The sequence below is a fragment of the Silurus meridionalis genome, chromosome 15, assembly GCF_014805685.1.
Source record: "Silurus meridionalis isolate SWU-2019-XX chromosome 15, ASM1480568v1, whole genome shotgun sequence".
Lineage (NCBI taxonomy): Eukaryota > Metazoa > Chordata > Actinopteri > Siluriformes > Siluridae > Silurus > Silurus meridionalis.
This window is the reverse complement of record NC_060898.1, coordinates 10,030,300-10,052,432: the sequence shown is the minus strand read 5'-3', so window position 1 is coordinate 10,052,432 and position 22,133 is coordinate 10,030,300. Positions and strand designations below refer to the sequence as shown.

General features: G+C 40.5%; 1 protein-coding gene across 6 annotated transcripts in view; it reads left to right on the top strand.

Annotated features, from left to right (window-relative positions):
• Positions 1 to 22,133, top strand: part of chm (CHM Rab escort protein) — a 76,927-nt gene that overhangs the window by 13,872 nt on the left and 40,922 nt on the right. For 3 of the 6 annotated variants that reach the window (XM_046867583.1, XM_046867581.1, XM_046867580.1), the window contains exons 2-6: positions 176 to 242; positions 3,018 to 3,044; positions 5,194 to 5,266; positions 5,424 to 5,554; positions 7,849 to 8,164. In XM_046867583.1, the coding sequence (XP_046723539.1) occupies positions 176 to 242; positions 3,018 to 3,044; positions 5,194 to 5,266; positions 5,424 to 5,554; positions 7,849 to 8,164 (614 nt within the window). Of the gene's footprint in view, positions 1 to 175; positions 243 to 2,377; positions 2,404 to 3,017; positions 3,045 to 5,193; positions 5,267 to 5,423; positions 5,555 to 7,848; positions 8,165 to 22,133 lie in introns of those variants that run through there. The other 3 variants (XM_046867584.1, XM_046867582.1, XM_046867585.1) reach the window with 2 other exon arrangements.

The window sequence follows — 22,133 nt, the reverse complement described above, 5'->3', positions numbered from 1 at the left end:
GCCCAAATGTGTGGAGTTTTTCTCTCAGGTGAAGAGAATATCACATTTTATTTAGATGTTTTTTTCCTCAAATAAATATTACATTAAAAAAATCTAATTTTGTGACTTTTTTTGCCCAAAAGTAGAGTAATCTAGAGATCCGCTAAGGCTCAGTGACATCTTCATTTATTTCTAGGCCTTACTGAGTCTGTCATTGCTGCTGCATGCTCACGAGTGGGACAGAGAGTTCTGCACTTAGACAGGTAAGTTGGCACTTACACATTATTGTTCCATAAACCAAGTTAACTGCCAAAGGCTGTGTGAAACTGAATCTGTGGATGCCTTCTTTTGTATATGAGCTTGTTGGCCAAATGTTCCAACAAAGTTACGAATGACACAGCAGTCAGTAAATGTTGTCATCATATAGCCATGTTCTGCAACACTGGCATAGGCCATCAGTGAAAAACAAATTATTTGATTGTCTGGGGTTTTATAGAACCACAGTTACATGTGTGACATGTGTTCCCAAATACTACTACTACTTTTGGCCAGGGGTCAGGGGTCACCACAGCAGATCCTCCGTTTCCATATCCCCTCTGTCCCCTCCATCTGCCTCTTTCAAGCCAACTACCTGCATGTCTTCCCTCACTACATCTATAAAGCTCTTTGTTGGTCTTTCTCTTTTCCTCCTTCCTGGTGGCTCTATCCTTTGTATTCTTCCACCAATATACCCCATGTCCCTCCTCTGCACATGTCCACTCTATCTCAATCTATCCTCCCTCACCTTGTCTCGTGTCCTACATGTGCTGTCCCTCTAATGAACTCGTTTCTAATTTTCAGCTCTGCTACCTCCAGCTCCGCCTCCTGTCTTTTATTCAGTGCCACTGTCTCTAAACCATACACCATGGCAGGTCTCACCATAGTCCTATAAACCCTTCTATCACAAATCACTCCTGCCACTCTTCTTCATTTACTCCACCCTGTCTGCACGCTCCCTCTCCTTCACACACATGTACTCTGTCTTACTCCTACTGACTTTCATTCCCCTTCCCTCCAGCTCTCCAGGCTCTTCTCAACCTGTCCACCACTGCAAACAGGAAAGGGCTTAGAGCCGATCCTTGATGCAGTTTCACCTCCGCCTTCAACCAGTCTGTCATTTCTACTGCACACTCATTGCTGTCACACTGTCCCCATACATGTCCTGCACCACCCTCACATACTTCTGACACACCTGACTTCCTCATACAATAGCAAACTCTTCTTTTGGCACCCTGTCATATGCTTTCTCTAAATCCACAAACTCACAATGCAACTCCATCTGACCTTTTCTATACTTCTCCATCAAATTATCAAAGCAAATAATGCATCTGTTGTGCTCTTCCACAGCATGAAACCATACCCACAGATGGTCAGCTCTTTTCTCAGCCAGGCTTCCACTACTCTTTCCCATAACTTAATGGTGTGACTGATCAATTTTACTTTCATATAGTTATTGCAGTTCTGCATATAATCCTTATTCTTAAAAATTAGTACCAGCACACCCCTACTCCATTCCTTAAGCATCCTCTCACCTTCCAGAATTTCTTGTAAACATCTCCACACTTCTACTGGTATGTTATCTGGTCCAACCGACTTTCCACTCTTTATCCTCTTAATCGCTGCTCTTACTTCCTCCTTACTAATCCTATCCACTTCCTTTTTCAGCATCTCCACATCAAATCATCTCGCTCTCATTTTCCTCATTCATCTGCTGCTCAAAATAATCCCTCTATCTTCTCAACACACTCCCCTCACTAGTCAACACATTTCCATCTCCATCCTTTATTGTTTTAACTTGCAGCACATCCTTCCCAGCTCGGTCCCTCTGCCTGGCCAATCAGAACATATAATTTCCTCCTTCCTTAGTGTCCAATTTCTCATACAGATCTCCTTCAGGTTGCATCTCTTACATAGAATGTTGTCCACCTGTGTGCACCTTCCTCCACTCTTATACGTCACCCTATGATCCTCCTTCTTTTTAAAATGTGTTCACCACTGCCATTGCCATAATTTTAGCAAAATCTACCACCATCTGCCCTTCTACATTCCTCTCCTTAAGGCCATACCTAGCCATCATCTTCTCATCACTTTTGTTCCCTTCACCAACATGCCCATTAAAGTCTGCACTTCATTTAACTCACTCCAGAATTTTTCCTTTTCCTCTACCTCTATGGAGCATAATCACTAATTATATTTATCATCACCCCTTCAACTTCAAGCTTTACAAGCTTTTTTTCACCTGATTATATCTCAGCACTATAATTTTCTACAAACTCACCACCAAGTTGGAGAACTCAGGACTTGTTTACCTGTGGAACTTCATACCATAAGCAGTATGGATGGGCTGTATCAGGGTTGTATCATTTGCTGGGTCATGGCAGGAAGGTAATAAATAAATGAAGGTTCATTCAAACAACATACACTTTTTTCCCCCTTTTTTTTTTTTTTTTTTTTTTTTTTTTTTTTAAACCAGAGTTCATCATTTTTGGTCAAGCTATTGTATTGACCTCTGTAAAAAAAAAAAAAAAGGCTGATGATTTATTTTTTTTGCCCATTTCTACTGTAAATTTGTTAGTTTGCCAATATCGTTTCAGGTTTTAATAAACCACTGAGCAGTTCTTAACGCAATTCCAGATATTTTAGCAATTTCTTTTTTGTGTGCTTTGCATCGGTTAAGTGGTAAAAGAATCGTTGACAGCTGAAGTATACACTGCTTTGTAAATGTTTGCAGACCTATGAGAAATGTCAGTCTGTTCACTATTTTATTTTAAAATACTTCATTTGAAAATCAGATATTTTAAGGTGACTGTTTTTGTTGGAAAATTTGTATTACCTTTATTTTATTTATTAAGTTCTAGTTTTTAAAACATTAAATATTGAACAGTATGAATATAGTATAATTGCTCAGGAGCCTGCTCTTAAAAAATTCTCATGGAAATCTGAAGAGCAATGATTTATTTATTTATTTTTTTTCTGTTTCTTTTTTTTAAATAATTCAGTACAAGTCCAGTCCAGTATAAATTCAGGTAAATGCTTATGTAAATAGTTATGGACATTGGCTGAATGGGCCATGTTCATACAGTTGTGTTCAAAATTATTCAACCCCCAATGCTGTAAATGGTTTTAGGGAATTTAGTGTACAATTGTAATTGTATTCAGAATGAAATCCTACAAGGACTTCTTAAAGAACCATATGCAACTAAAATGACATCAATTAGTTTTGTAATACAGTAGTAAATGTTTCTTTTGTGAATTCTTCATTGACATAATTATTCAACCCCTTAAAGACTACCACTCTGAAGAACAGAGGTTCAATGAAGTGTTTTCAATCAGGTATTGAAAACACCTGTGGATATCAGGGAGCAGCAATAAAGCCTAATAAGCACCAATTAGGCAGCTTTAAAATGACTGTGATACTCAGCTTCTTCTAGACATTTACTGGTGTGGTTACAAACATGGTGAGGTCAAGAGAATGGTCCAGGAAGACAAGAGAACAGGTGATTACTCTTCACAGGAAGGGCAATGGCTATAAGAAGATTGCAAAGATGTTAAACATACCAAGAGACACCATAGGAAGCATCATTCGCAAATTCAAGGCAAAGGGCACTGTTGAAACGCTACCTGGTCGTGGCAGAAAGAAGATGCTGACTTGACTGCTGTGCGCTACCTGAAGCGAGAGTGGAGAAAAGTCCCGTGTGACTGCTGAGGAACTGAGAAAAGATTTGTCAGATGTGGGTACTGAAGTTTCTGCTCAGACAATACGGCGCACCCTGCGTAATGAAGGCCTCCATGCCAGAACTCCCAGGCGCACCTTGCTGTCCCCAAAGAATAAGAAGAGTCGACTGCAGTATGCCAAAAGTCATGTGGACAAACCACAGAAGTTTTGGGATAGTGTTCTGTGGACTGATGAAACAAAATTAGAACTGTTTGGGCCCATGGATCAACGCTATGTTTGGAGGAGGAAGAACAAGGCCTATGAAGAAAAGAACACCTTGCCTACTGTGAAGCATGGCGGGGGGGTCAATCATGCTTTGGGGCTGTTTTGCTTCTGCAGGTACTGGGAAGCTTCAGCGTGTGCAAGGTACCATGAATTCTCTTCAGTACCAGGAGATATTGGATGACAATGTGATGCAGTCCGTCACAAACCTGAGGCTTGGAAGACGTTGGACCTTTCAACAGGACAATGATCCCAAGCATACCTCCAAGTCCACTAGAGCATGGTTGCAGATTAAAGGCTGGAACATTTTGAAGTGGCCATCGCAGTCACCAGACTTAAATCCGATTGAGAACCTCTGGTGGGACTTAAAGAAAGCAGTTGCAGTGCGCAAGCCTAAGAATGTGACTGAACTGGAGGCTTTTGCCCATGATGAAGGCGAAGATACCCGTAGATCGCTGCAAGACACTTGTGTCAAGCTATGCTTCACGTTTAAAAGCTGTTATTACTGTAAAAGGATGTTGTACTAAGTACTAAGATTGAATGTCACTTGGGGGTTGAATAAAACTGATAATGATGTGAGCTCAGAAAAGACATTTGTGGTTATTTCATTATAAATGTTATGTTATATTTGTCTGACCTACACGTGCCTCTTTGATTTAATTGTAAGCAGGATGACTGAATGATCATAATCAATGTCAAACCGACCAAAACAATCAATTTCAGTGGGGGTTGAATAATTTTGAACACGACTGTAGCTATAGCAAATTACTTTGTTTTCATAGGTCCATGTTTACTGTGGTGTACACAATAATACCAAAAAAGATTGACTACAAGAATGAAGATGTGTGTAATACCAATTAAAAAAAAAAAGATTAGTATAAAACATCACTATTATCAAATGATAAAAGTTTTTTTCTAAAAGTACCAACAAATTTGTCAATGCTATTTTTTTCATTTAAATTAATTAAATCAAAAGCAAAGTGAATTTTTTGTTAAATATGGAAACAATAATGGACAGCAAATTCTTTGTCAGTTTCAATCTATTGCAGACAAATTGTGGGTCCTTTTTTGTGTGAGAGGCACATTGTTCATATCTGTAATTCATTTGTTACAAACTGTTGTGATATTATAATGGAAGAACACAGAACATTTTTTTATCAGGAACATGAAAAGCACTGTTTGTTTTTATTAGTGTTTATGCAATAAAATCTAATGAGGTGGTCTTTTATCTATTACAGGAGGAGCTACTATGCTGGAAATTGGGCCAGCTTTACATTCAACAGTCTGCTGTTATGGATTGAGGAGTACAAGGTTTTTATTCTTTACTTGAGACAATGTCCATTGTTAAAAGATACAAATAAATAAATTGAACTTTAGCAGAAACATATTCTTCAGGTAGTGTCTAAGCTCCAGGTTAGCTTGAAGGGTTTGATTATCAGCTGATATTGTTTTGGTTTGTTGTCTTTAGGCGCAGCAAGAAACTCCAAGTACCAACTCCGTTCAGGAATGTAGTGATCAAATCGAGAATGGAGAAGAAGTTGTTTTTCTCAGTTCTGTAGACTCTTCCATCTCAAATCTGGAAGTATTCTCTTATGTCAGGTATTGCTTTTTTTCTCTCATAATGTTTTTGATATCCTGATCTTAATTTCTTTCCTCGAAATGCAGCATCTGACCAATGCAGTTGTGGACACTTTTCTACAATGTATTCTATATATATTTATAATGCAGCAGTTATAATGTTTTAAAACACTTTGTTCAAATTATCATTGTATCATTCCTTGATTATATGTATATAAATTAATCTCCAAAATGAACCTTGTGAGTGATTATGCAGTTTTTGATCGCAGTAGTCTAACATTTTCTTGTAAGACTTTGTGTCATTATTCTTAAAAAAAAAATTTAGATTCTTTTGAATTACTATTTTATATATGACACTAACAATAGATGCACAACTAATTGCAACACAAATAGAATAGCACATATTATATCATCTGATCTTACACATTGTACATTTTTAGGTGAGCGTAACCCTGGTTCGCTGATTGCATGAATGATCTCACTATGGGACATAGCCCTCTGTGCTGTCCCTCAATAGTAATATTCGATTATGGCAGGTAGTTTTTCCTCCTGCCTTATCTATTCACTCTATTTAAATACTGCTTTTTCAAATAAAGGGTGGACCTTCTACCCGAGAACGGTGGTTTTGATAATAATGTGGCCAGCTCCATCATCAAGAGTCTTTGATAATTGAAACGCTTATACACAATAGCTTTTATTTTGCAAAAAGCCTGTTTGCTAGGCTCTGTCTCATTCACATTGCATTTTCAGTGCGAGCAATCTGTGCTTGAGGACATCCAAAAATGTACAAACCTACAAGAATAGTCAGTGAGCCACAAGAACTGGTATGTGGTATTTTAAACAACAGAAAAATGGACTCGGCTGTCAGTTTTAGTTTCCTATGGCTGATCCAATGGCTGTACTACTTTTAAGTTACTCTCTTTTCAAGCGTAGACTTAAGTTTAACTTGAACCAAATATTTTTGTATTTGGGTTCTGGCAGAGAGTTCTGCATATAGCCAAGCCTGCAGGTAATTCTTTGCTAGGTGGACAGCCATATCCAAGAAAGCCAGTCAGTGGCTCTAGTCATGTCTAATAATCTAGTCTAGTAATGATTCCTTTGTCCTTCTACAGAGCCAGCATCCCATGCTAACCAGATTCTTTTAGCTGCTGTCCGCAGAACGCAGGTTGAACTCTAAAGAATGGTGTCAATTTTCCGCTGTTATAAAGTCAATCTATTGCAGTTCTGCCTTTTTTACTCCTGCTTCCTCTGTGAGCAAAAAGAGGAGAAATCTGTGTGGTCAAGCAAAGTCATTCTGCATACAAAGGAGCTGCATATGATCTCAATTGCTTCTGCTTGCACAAATATTTGGGTTTTTTTTTTAGTCTTGGAAAAGATGTTGCTAGCAGTGGACAGGACTAGCTTGCTGACTAACCTTTAGAGTGGTTACCAGTTCTTTATGAGAGATCGCTTCATCAACTAAAACCCTTCATGTGAATCATTATTTTGGCAAATGCAACACTCTGTGGTTGTGACTTAAGTTTATTGTTATAACTGTTAGGACTTGCAGTTTATCATTACTAAATCTCAAATTGACCAAAATTGGCCCTTGGAGATACATGCAAACTGGTGATTTTCAAATTTAAAGGCTTTCAAGATACATTCACCAAGCTTAGTTCATTAGACTGTTTAGTCTAATCAGGGTGCTGTTCACACTCCTTCATCAGTCTACCAGTATCACTTTTTACTTTTTTCACCAAATTGGTTATATATTTCTTAACGAGTGATTCGGGTACAATGAGACATAATTTTACACATGGATTGGCCAGGCCATAACCCCAGAGAGAATCTTTGGAATGTGCTGAAAGACCATCATTAATATAAGACAAGTAATGCAACTCTTGACCGAAATAAATGTTGACATTGCATAAACTTGCACACAATGAATGCATGCCATGAGCAAACAAAAAGTGGTCCAATTATTAGATCCAAATGTTTCACTAATATAATATACTAAGATAATGATTTATTTTATCGAGGCTCATAATTACTTCATTACCTCATTACCAATTATCAGTATGATAATATCAGTGGGATGGTAGTGCTATCTATTAATATCTCAAGAACCAAAAGGCTAGCTAGTAAACATGTTTATTATTAATTAGCAAAGATGCCATGTATTTTCAAATATTATATTGCATAATGCAGAATGCTGTATCAGTTGAAAACATGGACAAAAAATGTTACAATGCTTAATGGTTGGTAAAGGAGTATTATAATGAATAATGAAAATTACGATAGAGGTTTTTTAATTTCTGTTGTCTTGTCACCTGTAGCGAGGAGTCTGCGGATGATGAACAGCCAATGGCTCCTGTGATGTACAGCTTGCTCACAGCAGTTGAGGAGATAAATGGCTGCAATACAGAAGCCCAACACATGGATTTTAATGCTTGTACAGAAGGAGATATTGACCCACAGAATTTACAAGGAAAGGAGCAAACATCTCAAAGCCATGAGCCCTGCCAGTTAAAGGAAAACCAAAAAGATCAGCAACCAATAACAAGCCCAGAGAAAGTAGAGGTGAAAAAGAAAATAACGTATTCTACACTACTGAAGGAGGGGCGAAGATTTAACATTGATCTTGTGTCTAAGGTAAGTTCATTTAATGAATAAAAATAACTACTAATAAAAATTTTGTATTTGAAGGAGTTTTTGTCCTGTTTATACCATGCTACCAGAACACCTTTTTCACAAATTAACTAAGGCATTTAAAAAAAAACATTATTTTGCAGAAAACACACTGATCAAAATTAAGAGAACACTTTCAGATACCTCCCAGTTATTGGTGTTAATCTGGTACCTGGTGCTAATATTCTTGATTATCTGTCAACCCCTATTTAACTGGCAGCCTAACTTCCAGTTTCACTGAATCTGCAAGATGGTGGGCCGTTCTAAAGTGACTGAAAGCCTCCGGCAGCAGGTTGTCCAGATGAAGGCCAAAGGGATGACCCTATCAGCCATAGCAAGACAAGTTGGTCATTCCAAATCTGTGATTTCAAGAATATTGAATCTTTACATCATCACAAACTCATTTAAGTCCGCCAAGAAGGCTGGTCGTCCACGGAAGAAAAATACAAGAGAGGACATTATACTGCGGAGGATCTCAATTGGCAATCGTTTCCACACTGCAGCTGGAAATGCTCACCAGTTCAGCGCTGAACAGGGTAAGGATCTGTCTCGTCATACAGTGTCTCGACGTTTAAGAGCATTTGGACTGAAAGCCCACTCTGCAGTGACCAAACCTCTCATTAGCAGAAAGAATCAGAAGGCTAGACTAAGCTTTGCTGAGGAGCATGTTGTGTGGACAGAGGAGAACTGGTCCAAAGTTCACTTCAGTGATGAAAGTAAGTTTAATTTATCTGGGTCCGATGGGAAACATTATGTTCGGCGACAAACTGGAGAAAGACTGAACCCAAAGTGTGTAAAGTAAAAAGTGGAGGAGGAAGTGTCATGGTTGGGGCATGTTTTCTGCAGCAGGAGTTGGGCCTCTTTACAGCTACATGGCAGAGTAAATGCAAATGTTTTTTAGAACCTTCTTCAACAACATATGGTTCCTTCCCTGCGTTCATCACCCAATCAGCCCCCAGTGGTCATGCAGGACAACGCTCCATGTCACACAGCAAAACGGGTAAAGCAGTTCCTTGAAACTGAAAACATTGGGATAATTAAATGGCCTGCCCAGAGTCCTGATCTCAACCCAATAGAGAACCTCTGGAAAATCCTTGGTGACAAAGTTATGGCCAAGAAACCCACTGCAGTCACTGAACTGTGGAGGAGACTGGAAGAAGAGTGGACCAAAATCACACCAGAGCAGTGTGAGAGACTAGTGCTGTCCTGTGGCCACAGATGTGCTGAAGTCATTCAGAGCAAAGGCCTGTACACTTCCTACTAATTGCTGACTGTTGTAACATTCAGAAAATTTTGTTGTAATCTTTTTCCATGCTACAGTCATTGTTGTTCTCTAATTTTGATCAGTGTGTTTTCTGCAAAATAATGTTTTTTTTTAAAAAATGCCTTAGTTATTTTGTGGAAAAGGTGTTCTGGTAGCATGGTATAGACAGAACAAAAACTCCTTCAACTGTTGAGCAGTGAAGATTACATTATTTCAGAATTGTTCATAAATTGCTCTCTAATTTTGATCGCCAGTGTATATTAATTATGGGGGATTTCTCCTTTTGAACTAATTTTGCTTATTGATACCTGTTATGATTCACATATTGTTCTGTTGTAAGGATATAAGCATCTACAATATATATAATTAATACATTTTTGTATAATACTTAAATGATATGTACATACATATACAAACATTGAAAACTTAGCATTTAAACGTAGTAAAGCCGCAGTTAATCTTGTTTGAAAACAGATAAGTTACTGTTGTAGTAGACAAATGCTATAAAAGAGAATGGAATAGAGAAACATAGCAAGTTAAAAGGCTTGATTTAAAAAAGGAGAAAATATGCATTGGTGTACAAATGCATATGCCTTTGGCCACAACAGTGACCAAAAATGTGATAATTTACTGCTGCTATTATTTGCTGCCTGTAGTGAAGTCTCGGCTGGATCTCTGACTGATTTTTGTTCAGTTTGTGGGGGAGTTGATGATTCCCTCTTGGCTCCCTGTTCTTGAGGTGGTTCTATGGCCTGGCTACAGTGAATGAGATGATACCATTGCTCCCGGTTTTCTATGACTGCTCTGTGTTTCCATTCTTATTTTGAAGGGTCCCTCACAAAGTGGTTGTTTTCAGTGCTTATGTTTGAATACCCTTATGTACACGTAGTCTCCAGGCACTGTCTGTCGGACTTGCTCGTCGGCTTCCGTCTAATGTGTTGCTTCACAAACCTGTGAATACAAATTCTATGTATTTTGGTTAGAGGTTTTACATAGCTTGACATTTCACTCTTAAATTGTCCCAGTGACAGACCTTTGTATGATCCCCTGATAAAAGCAAATGGCATGGGTCGGCCTGTTTACATTTAATGTGGTGTCAAGTCAAGTCAAGTCAAGTGGCTTTTATTGTCATTTTTACTATACACAGTGGTACACAGTAAAAACGAAACAACGTTCCTCCGGAACCCTGGTGCTACACTAAACAACAAAACAACATAAAGTGCATCGAGTGCAGCCTGGTGCAAACAGTGCAAACAAAAGAACAGTACAGACAGACAGAGTGCAGACAGACAACACAAGACAAGACAAAAGACAAAAACCAAGTATAGCGCCGACTAGTAAACCTACTGTATACTTACATATACAGTACTGTGTGAGGTGAATGTAAAAACTATACCCAGGAGAAAGTATAAACAGAACAGAGCAATGTAGTGCAAAAGAACAGCAGCAAGGAGGTGCAAAGACAGCATGTAAACATTATACTGTAGTATAAAAGGTGCAAAACAGCATGTAAACATTGTACTGAATATAAGGTGCGAGTATAAATAATAATAAATATATAAATGGTGGTGGAGTGGATCGAGATGAGTGATGATTGTGTTTAGTCCAGGTTGTACAGTTCAGTAACAGTAACACACAGTGAGTGTGTGTGTGTGTGTGTGTAAGTGAGTGTGTGAGTTCTGTTCAGTTCTTTGTGTTGAGAAGCCTGATGGCTTGTGGAAAGAAACTGTTACACAGTCTTGTTGTGACGGCCCGAATGCTTCGGAACCGTTTCCCTGATGGTAGGAGGGTGAAGTATGTGTGTGATGGGTGTGTGTGATCGTCCACAATGCTGTGTGCTTTGCGGATGCAGCGTGTGGTGTAAATGTCCATGATAGAGGGGAGAGAGATTCCGATGATCTTCTCAGCTGTCCTCACTATCCTCTGTAGGGTCTTGCGATCCGAGACGGTGCAATTCCCAAACCAGGCAGTGATGCAGCTGCTCAGGATGCTCTCAATGGTCCCTCTGTAGAACATGGACAGGATGGGGGGAGGGAGGTGGGCTTTCCTCAGCCTTCTCAGGAAGTAGAGACGCTGCTGGGCTTTCTTGGTGATGGAGCTGGTGTTAAGTGACCAGGTGAGGTTGTCCGCCAGATGAACAACAAGGAATTTGGTGCTCTTGACGATCTCCACAGAGGACCCATCGATAATCAGTGGAGATTGGTCGCTCTGTGCTCTCCTGAAGTCCACAACCATCTCTTTCGTTTTGTCCACGTTCAGAGACAGGTTGTTTGCTCCACACCAGGCAGTTAACCGTTGCACCTCTTCTCTATATGCTGACTCATCGTTCCTGCTGATTAGACCCACCACGGTCGTGTCATCAGCAAACTTGATGATATGATTCGAGCTGTGCGTTGGTGCACAGTCGTGAGTCAGCAGAGTGAACAGCAGTGGACTGAGCACACAGCCTTGAGGAGCTCCAGTGCTCAGTGTGGTGGTGCTGGAGATGCTGTTCCCGATCCGGACTGCCTGAGGTCTCCCAGTCAGGAAATCCAGGATCCAGTTGCAGAGAGGTGTTCAGGCCCAGAAGGTTCAGCTTCTCGATCAGGTGCTGAGGAATGATTGTGTTGAATGCTGAGCTGAAATCAATGAACAGCATTCGTACATATGAGTCCTTGTTATCCAGGTGGGTGAGGGCCAGGTGGAGGGTTGTGGAGATGGCATCGTCCGTGGAACGGTTTGGACGATACGCAAACTGCATGGGGTCCAGGGAGGGTGGAAGCTGTGTCTTGATGTGCCTCATGACAAGCCTCTCAAGCACTTCATCACGATGGGAGTGAGCGCGACGGGACGATAGTCATTGAGGCAGGAGACAGTCGATTTCTTTGGCACAGGAACGATGGTCGTTGTCTTGAGGCACGTGGGAACAACGTTGCTGCTCAGGGAGATGTTGAAGATGTCAGTGAAGACATCTGCTAGTTGTTCTGCACATTCCCTGAGCACTCTGCCAGGAATGTTGTCAGGTCCAGCAGACTTCCGTGGGTTAACTCTGCATAGAGTTTTCCTCACTTCAGCTGTGGTTAGACAGAGCACCTGGTCAGTGGGAGGAGGGATGGTCTTCCTCGCCACCACATTGTTCTGTACCTCAAACCGGGCGTAGAAGTCGTTCAGCGCATCTGGGAGGGAGGCGTCACGGTCACAAGCAGGTGATGTGGTCTCGTAATTCGTGATCGCCTGGATGCCCTGCCACATGCGCCGAGTGTCTCCACTGTCCTGGAAGTGGTCGTGGATTTTCTTCGCGTGCGCGCGCTTTGCCTCTCTGATGGCACGAGACAGTTTGGCCCTTGCTGTTTTTAAGGCCGCCTTGTCCCCTGTTCTGAAGGCAGAGTCTCTTTGTTTCAGCAGCGCACGCACATTTGCAGTCATCCACGGCTTCTGGTTGGAGCGTGTAGTGATGGACTTGGAGATGGTCACATCGTCAACGCACTTGCTGATGTAGCAGGTCACTGATGACGTGTACTCCTCCAAGTTGATGGAATCGCCGTAGGTTGCAGCCTCTCTAAACATGTCCCAGTCAGTGCACTCAAAACAGTCCTGAAGAGCAGAAGTAGCTCCTTCTGGCCAGGTTTTCACCTGTTTCAGAACCGGTTTAGAGCGTCTGACGAGCGGTCTGTATGCTGGAATCAACATAACAGAGCAGTGGTCTGAGTATCCGAGATGGGGGCGGGGCTCCGCACGATACGCGCCGGGGATGTTTGTGTAAACAAGATCCAGCGTGTTCGCTCCTCTCGTTGCAAAGTCCACATGCTGATGGAGTTTAGGAAGCACAGTCTTGAGATTCGCATGGTTGAAATCTCCGGCGATAATAAACAATCCGTCGGGGTGAGCATTCTGCAGGTCGCTAATAGCACCGTAGAGTTCACTCAGTGCCTCCTTAGCATTAGCACTGGGAGGAATGTACACTCCGACGATGTAAACAGTGGTGAATTCCCGTGGTAAATAAAAAGGTCTGCATCTAACAGTCACAAACTCCACTAGCGATGAGCAGTAGCATGAAACAAGCACAGAGTTCTTACACCATTCCGTGTTGATATAAACACACACGCCACCACCGCGAGTCTTACCGCACAGAGCTGCATTTCTGTCGGCTCGAAACACGGTTAGCCCGTCTAGCTGGATGGCGGCGTCCGGAACTCTGTCGCTGAGCCACGTCTCCGTGAAAACAAAGACGCAACAGTCTCTAAACTCTCGCCGTGTGGTTTGCTGGAGTCGGATGTAGTCAGTTTATTATCCAGGAGCAGACGTTGAAAGAAAATGGACGGGAGAGCCGGCCGGCTAGGGTTAGCATTTAGCCTAGCACGGACACCCGCCCGCTTGCCGCGCTTCCGCTTCCTCGAACAGCGCTTTCGAGGTCTCCTCTCCCGGCCACCGGCATCAGGTAACACCGAGGGCTGGGGGCCTGGTCTTTGTGGCCGAGGTCGCAGCAAGCCGAGGTCGCGAAGGTTGTTGATAAGATCATCATGCAGATTGTTGGTTGCATGATGCCTGTACTGTAACAGTGTCTGGTGGTCGTACACATGAACACAGCTGACTCTGGTGTCCATGTATTGTGGAAGGTCGGGCTAAATATGGTGAAAGCACCATTTTTGGATCCGGAGAGGCCGCTGCGAGCTACTGCCGCGCCGCCATCTAGCAATCACTCAAATGTCAAATGTGTGTTGCAATTTGTTTTGGAGCCCATTTGAGCTAGGTGAAGTTCCTGTACCCAATTTAGTTTGATGCTTGCACAGCTATTTGGCTATTATGTATGTGTATGTGACAAATAAAATTTGATTTGATTAGCCCTTCTTTTTTTTATACCATGCCTTGTGATTGGGGATGCCTGTGTTTTGGATCTTGAACAGCACCTCGTTTTTCCCAAGTCTCTACTTCTTCGGGAGTTGCTGTATTTTAGCTGTATTTTTTGTGGCTCTGCACTTGTCCATGCCTAGTTTAAAGGGCAGTTTCATTGCTCTTAGGAGATCCGATGTAGCTGGCCTGTGGCTAATAGTAGATTAATCCTAATAAAACTTCTTTGGGCCCATATTGCTGAATTGTGCACGCTTTTCTGTTTTCCATGTTACATGCTGCTGTGAGAGCCATTATTTCTGCCAGTTTTGTTGAACATGGTTGGGGCACTGTGGCACTTGTAACTGTTCTGAATGAATCCAAATCAACATCATATATAACAACTACATAGCTTGCCCTTTTTCCTACTTGTGCGGTAACATGAGCAGTCAACAAAAAAGGTGGATTTGCCATCTGGTAAAGGCTGTGTTTTCAAATCTGCTCTTGCTTCTAAGAATTTATTACATTCTTCTGTGCATTTATGTGGCATGCCCTCCATTGGAAGTACCATTTGTCCTTATCCAGGGTCTACTCAAACCTGCCAAACTAAGAAACTACAGCATCTGTCTAACAGTTTATGGCTGTGGGGCTTTCCGAATGGCTTTCTTGTAGGCCGGTGATATTTTTTGCACGGTTCCCTTGAGTACTTTTCCCAAGCACTCCACAGTTTTGTTAGCAGAACAGCAAATTCTCTTTACTTACTTTGTGTCCATTTTATGCTAATGTTTTTAACATTGTCAACAAGTCCTTAAGGCACTGTTTCTTTGTTTGACTGCAAATCAACAGGTTGTCAAAATACATTAACAATCGGCTTGGACTTTGTAGATTCGCCAAATCGCTTGCTGGTACTTGGTTGAATATTGATGGACTTTGCAATATCCTTGTGGTAGTCTAGAGTAGATGTACATTTATCCCTCATATGTGAATGCAAATAGCAGTTGTGATTTTGGTTGCAAAGTTTCACTGAAAAAGGCTGAGCAGAGGTCTATTAAAATGCACCACATTGTGATTTCCGGTATATTGGATAGTAGGTTGTGAGGAGCTGGGACTACTGGAGCCCCTGCCATCACTGCTTGGTTCACTAGCCTTACATTTACATTTACATTTACATTTGCGTCATTTAGCAGACGCCCTTATCCAGAGCAACATACAAAAGTGTTTAGAGTCTCTAGAAATGAATAAATCTACACTGGTACGCAAGATTATAAACTTAATATAAATATAACTCTTCAATTCTACAAAGCAAACTTGGAAAGTGCTAATTTAAGTGTTTCAGGAAGAGGTAGGTCTTCAATCGTCGCTTGAAGATGGCCAGGGACTCTACGGACATCTAGGGGATTTTCATTCCACCACCTCCGTGCCAGAACAGAGAAGAGCCTTGAAGTATAGTTACCTCTCATTCTGAGAGAACGTGGTACCAGTCGAGCAGTGTTGGAGGATCTCAGACAGTGTGGTGCAGTGTGAGGAGTGATGAGGTCTCTGAGGTAAGATGGTGCTGGTCAATTTTTGGCCTTGTAGGCGAGCATCAGTGTTTTGAATCTGATATGTAAAGCTACTGGAAGCCAATAACGGGAGTCCAGCAGTGGGGTGAAATGAAATGAAATGGTCAAATCCTTCGGCTGTTGTAGAGAAGAAATCGACAGGAATGAGCAACATTAGCGACATGTGAGAAGAAGGACAGTTCATTGTCCATAGTTAACCCCAGGGTTGCAAGCAGTGGATGAAGGGGAGAGCAGAGAGTCATGAAGAGTTTTTCGAAGATAATGAATCACCTGGGATGACCAGCAGTTCTGTTTTGCTGGGGTTCAATTTTGGTTGATGAGCAACATTTATGAAGATATGTCTGTCAAGCTGCCGAGATCCGAGCGGAAGCTGTGGTATTTGATGGCCGGGAAGAAAAGATTAGTTAAGTGTCATCTGCAAAGCAGTGGTAAAAAAAAAACCCATGTGAGGATATGACTTCACCAATGGAGTGGGTATAAAGGGAGAAAAGGAGGGGGATTAATGGACCAGTCGCCATTTATCCAAATTTGGTTTCTTGATTGGAAAGATTGGAGTGTTGTATGGGCTCTTTGTGGGACTCCAGCTTTTAATAATCCATGTATTGTTGGCTTTATGCCTTCTCCAGTTGTGATAACGTATATTCAATGTTATGGAGACAGTGCTTTTGGTTTAGGGTGACAATTAACGATTATTTTGATAATCGATTACAACTACATAAAAACTTAATTCTGAGTATTTATGTATAAAAGTATACTTAAAAAAAAATGCAAAAGCCACATATTGGGAATAATTATCTTTAATTTGGACATTTTAAAGCTTAAAGTAGCTGCTTGTTGAGGATTGAATAGGGACTTTCCCCTTTTACTCCTGCTAGGTTGTTTGTTTCTGTAAAAAAAAAAACAGCATTTGAGTATACAAGGTGAAGCAATTTGTGTAAATCAACATTTGTATTGTATTTTGCAGATTAAATATATATATAAAATATAATACAACATTGTTTTGACAATTTTTGTTTAAAAAATACACAATCATTTTGTTCATTAGTGAAGACAGTGCTCGAATTGAGTGAAGTCTTATTGGGGTCCCCAGTTGTTGGGGTGGTGGGGGGTTTCGGTCGGATTCAGCTATTTACAATGTAACACAAAACACGATTAAAGTGTTTAAGGGCCTGTTTAAGGACGTCAGATGATACATACATGTTTTTTTTTTATACCTAGAACAGACCATAGTGGTCTTCCTGTCTTGGTTGCAGTTGATAGCCAATGGCCATCTTTTGAGTGCAAACTCAAATATGTACTGGATTTATAGGCTAATAGCTTCAAATGATGGTTGCTTTCGTGTCAGCACCCCCGCATAACCAGGCCTATTAATAATTAAAAATTAGTAATTTATAATAAATACAACACCCCTGACATGAAGTAAATAAATATAGTAGAAAAAACAGTGAAAATTACCCTCCAAAAAGTCAGTAAGTTTACTCTTTCCAAATGTGGCGGTTTATTACTCGCCATCTAATAGGGGGCTTCACGTAGCAGTGCCAAACCTGCAGTAAATTATATCATGCATATGGTGATTTTTAGGTGTGGGGGGTGTTTGCATTTTAAAGAGACATGACAACTATTTAAATAAACATGTTTATGTCACATGAATGATTGTGAATAAATAATTTACAAAAATGTACGATATCCTAACTGCTTGAATTTAATCAGATTATTCATTCATATTCAATTCATATATTTTTACTAAAATAATCTTGGGGACCCCCCAAAGTCTATTTTTTTACTTGTCATGGTGGTCCCTAATGCCTTGTGGGGGGTTTGATATTGATAGTCTCAATAATTAGAATATCATTAAAAAGTTGATTTGAAGTTGAAACCAGATTTTTACATACACTTCAGAAAAAAACACAAAAACTTCTATTTCTTTACTGTCATACATTAAATCAGAGTAAACTTTTTCTGTTTTAAATCAATAAATGTTAACATATTTTTTGCATTTGTTAAATGTCAGAATCGAGCGAGGGAGAATTTTTATGTATTTTTATTATCACTTTCATCAAAGTCAGAAGTAAACATACACTAAGTTTATCGTGGCTTTAAACAAAAAAAAAAAAAACTCCAGATGATTCCATTCAGAGCTTAAGAAGCCTCTGGTTAATTGATTCCATTTGAGTTAATTGGTGGCACACCTGTGAATGCATATAAAGGCACACCTCAAACACAGAGCCTCTTTCTTTGACATCATGGGAAAATCAAGAGAAATCCACCAAGACATCAGAAAAAGAATTGTTGACCTCCACAAATATGTCTCATCCTTAGGTGCAATTTACAGATGCCTGAAGGTCCTACATTTATCCGTTCAGACAATAATATGCAAGTATAAAAAACATGGGAATGTACAACCATCATACTGCTCAGGAAGGAGACGGATTCTGAGTCCCAGAGAGGAAAATTTTTTTGTTGCAAAATGTGCAAATCAACCCCAGGAAAACAGCAAATGATCTTGTGAAGATGCTGGCTAAAACTGGTAAGACAGTGTCATTATCCACAGTAAAATGAATACTGTACCGCCATGAGCTGAAAGGTTACTCTGGGAGGAGAAAGCCATTACGTCAAAACCACCATAAAAAAGCCAGACTACAGTTTGCAACTGCACATGAGGGAAAAAAGCTTAATTTCTGGAGACGTCCTGTGGTCTGACGAAACAAAAATTGAACTGTTCGGCCATAATGATAAACGGTATATTTGGAGGAAAAAGGGTGCTTTGAAGCCTCAGAACACCATCCCAACTGTCAAGTATGGGGGTGGTAGTATAATGTTGTGGGGCTGCTTTGCTGCAGAAGGGATTGGTGCACTTTACAAAATAGATGGCATCATGAGAAAAGAAAACTTTGTGGATATATTAAAGCAACATCTGAAGACATCAGCCAGGAAGTTAAAGCTTGGACGCAAATGGGTCTTCCAAATGGACAATGACCTCCAAATTAGTTACAAAGTGGCTTAAGAACAACAAAGTCAAGGTATTGGAGTGGCCATCACAAAGCCCTGATCTCAATCCCATAGAAAATTTGTAGGCGGCACTGAAAAGGCGAGTGCAAGCAAGAAGGCCTACAAACCTGACCCAGTTACACCAGTTCTGTCAAGAGGAGTGGGCCAAAATTCCAGCAAACTATTGTAGAAAGCTTGTGGAAGGATACCCAAAACGTTTGGCTCAAGTGAAACAGTGTGTATACTTCTGACTTTGATGAAAGTGATAATAAAAATACATAACAATTCTTCCTTTGCTCGATTCTGACATTTAACAAATGCAAAAAATATGTTAAAATTTATTGATTTAAAACAGAAAATGTTTACTCTGATTTAATGTATGTCAGTAAAGAAATAAAAGTTTTTGTGTTTTTTTTCTGACGTGTATGTAAATATCTGGTTTCAACTGTATTTTAGTGATTCAATACAAAAGTGAAACTCTTATTCATCACACACAGACTGATATATTTCAAGTTCTTATATTTTCACTTTGATGATTTTGGCTAACATTTAACAAAAACCTACCCATTAAAAATGTTTAATACTTCATAAGACAATAAAAAAAATGTAAAGTGCATTGTTGGCCTTCTGGAAAGTATGTTCATTTACTGTATATGTACTCAATACTTGGTAGCGGCTCCTTTTGCTTTAATCACTGCCTCAATTCAGCGTGGCATGGAGGTGATCAGTCTGTGGCACTGCTGAGGTGGTATAAAAGCCCCGGTTTCTTTGACAGTGGCCTTCAGCTCATTTGCATTTTTTGGTCTCTTTTCTCATTTTCCTCTTGACAAGACCGCAATACCGCAGTTCTGGCCTGGTGAGTTTGCTGGCCAGTCAAGCACATCAACACCATGGTCATTTAACCAACTTTTCATGCTTTTGGCAGTGCGGGCAGGTGCCAAATCCTGCTGAAAAATTTAATTAGCATCTCCATAAAGCTGATCAGCAGAGGGAAGCATGAAGTTCTCTAAAAACTTCCTGGTAGACGGCTGTGCTGACCTTGGACTTGATAAAATACAGTGGACCAACATCAGCAGATGAAATGAAACCAAACCCAAATCACCACTGACTGTGTAAACTTTACACTGGACCTCAAGCAACTTGGATTCTGTGCCTCTTCTCTCTTCTTCCAGACTCTGGGACCTTGATTTCCAAATGAAATAGAAACAGTTAACAGGCTTAAATAAATAAATTGGTGTACAAATGCATATGCATTTGCTAAAAACCACAACAGTGTTTAAAAATGCGATAATTTACTGCTGCCCTTATTTGCTGCTTTTCGATATTTTTTTTTTTGTTTGCACCGTTATAATTGAATCCATCACTTTGATTCAATTCAGCTGATTGCGTAACCTGATGCTCGTGAATCACGACAGAACAGATCCAGTGTGATTTTCCCGAAGTAACAAACAGTTTACACAATAGAATCACATTGAACTATACCATTTTCACATCATTAGGATTATAGTTTTAACTTACCATGCTCATGTTTCACCTTCATCCGTGTGTGTTTTCTTTTTACGTGCTCGTGCGTCGCTGTGGTACTTATATCACACATATTCCTGCTTTGCATAACTTCCAACTAATTTCATTATTGATTATTAGTGATTTTATCGATTAGTTTTTGCAGCTCTAGTTTAATCTGAACTTTCACAAAACCTGCTGATGTTACCAGTCCCACAACCGTTGGGTGTTTTGTCCACAATTCCTCTGGAATTTGTATTAATTTTTAATCTTTCTCCTGTTCAGTTAGCTCTTACTTTTCTGTAGGCTGTTTGGGCTTCTATTGTCCTTTGAGTTGGGGTGCGTCTTCTGATCATTATGTGGGTTGCCACTGTTTGTTCGTCTGTTTTTTGTAATATTCTTAGAAATTGGTCTGGTGACCGATTTATGGATGGATTATTTGAAGGTATCCATTCTCTCTCTTAATCTGCTTCTTTAATCATCGCTCCCAAATCTTTTAATTTAAAATTTTGCCTAATCATTAGGGTAACATGTGGAACAGCACCTGGCACCAGTTCTTGACTTTGTCAGGCAGTTCTACTTTGGCTTCCACTCCTTGCTGTCCAATTATCATATTCAATATTTTGATGTCATACTTATGTTCATTCGGCTGTTCCTTCCACACTGTTTCATGCGCCTCATCTTCTTCTCCTTTATCATATTTTATAGTGCAAGAGTTTCCACTTATTGTATGTCTCCCACAATCCTGATGCCTCCTTTTCCCTCAATTTCCAGCTAATACACTTTATCCAGTCTGCTTCTAATTTAATCTGCTTTGAGCACTAAATATTGATGTTCTAAACTCTTAGGAAGTGTAACCCACACAACTGTAGTTCTGCAATGTATTTTTGATGAGTTTGCATAAAACGTCTCTTCCCAGTAAATTTGCTGGAAGGTCTGGTGAGTCCAGCAGGGGTTTCATTTGCTGTAATCTCTTCCACAGTTATTTCTTGAGGCTTTGTTAACCGTAAAGTTTGAGGAGTTCCCTATGCTGGTGAATGTAACTTTGGCGTCAATCAGAAAGGGTGCTTTCAACTCATTCCCAATCGGCATATTGTTGATTGTCGGTTCTTGTGCAGAGTGCAATGAGGTGGCACACTGCATCAGCTCCCTCTTAGGCTTCCATAGGCCTCTTCTAATTTCTCTTAGGGCTGGTCCCATTCCTACATTCTGTGCGAAGGTTGGTGTCCTTTGTGGTCTCATCATGTCAGCACCAATTGATATTGTTTTGAAGCAGCTTTACACAGATAATGTGGTTAGAAAGAATTAATAAGATTGTTCTTTATGTGTAAGTTTGTCCCTAATGAGGAAGCCGGTGGGGACTGGAACAGAAAAACTCTCTTAGATGGCATAATGAAGAAACCTTGAGAGGAACCAGACTCGAGATGAAACCTATCCATATGTGGGTGGCACCGAATCTCCATTTATTACAAATAAACAATGGTGAGATGTGCAGTGATGATCAATGCAAACCGTAGTCATGTGTCAGTGTAGCACACTGTTGACAATAAGTACAATCCAAATCTATCATCATGGATCCCAGGCCGTAGATGTGAAACCATCCCCAGCTGCATAGAGTGGCCTCCAATCGAAGAGAACACCATCCAGAGGCAGGCCAGGACAAAGCAGGCAGACCCGAGGAGAGGAGGAGGGGCAGGAACACTGGTCACTGGTACCTCAGGAGCATGTTTTACTCGACCAAGAGAGAGAGAGAAAAGAGAGAGAGAGAAGAGAGGTGACAAGGAGACCATCCCCAGCTGCATGAGAAAGA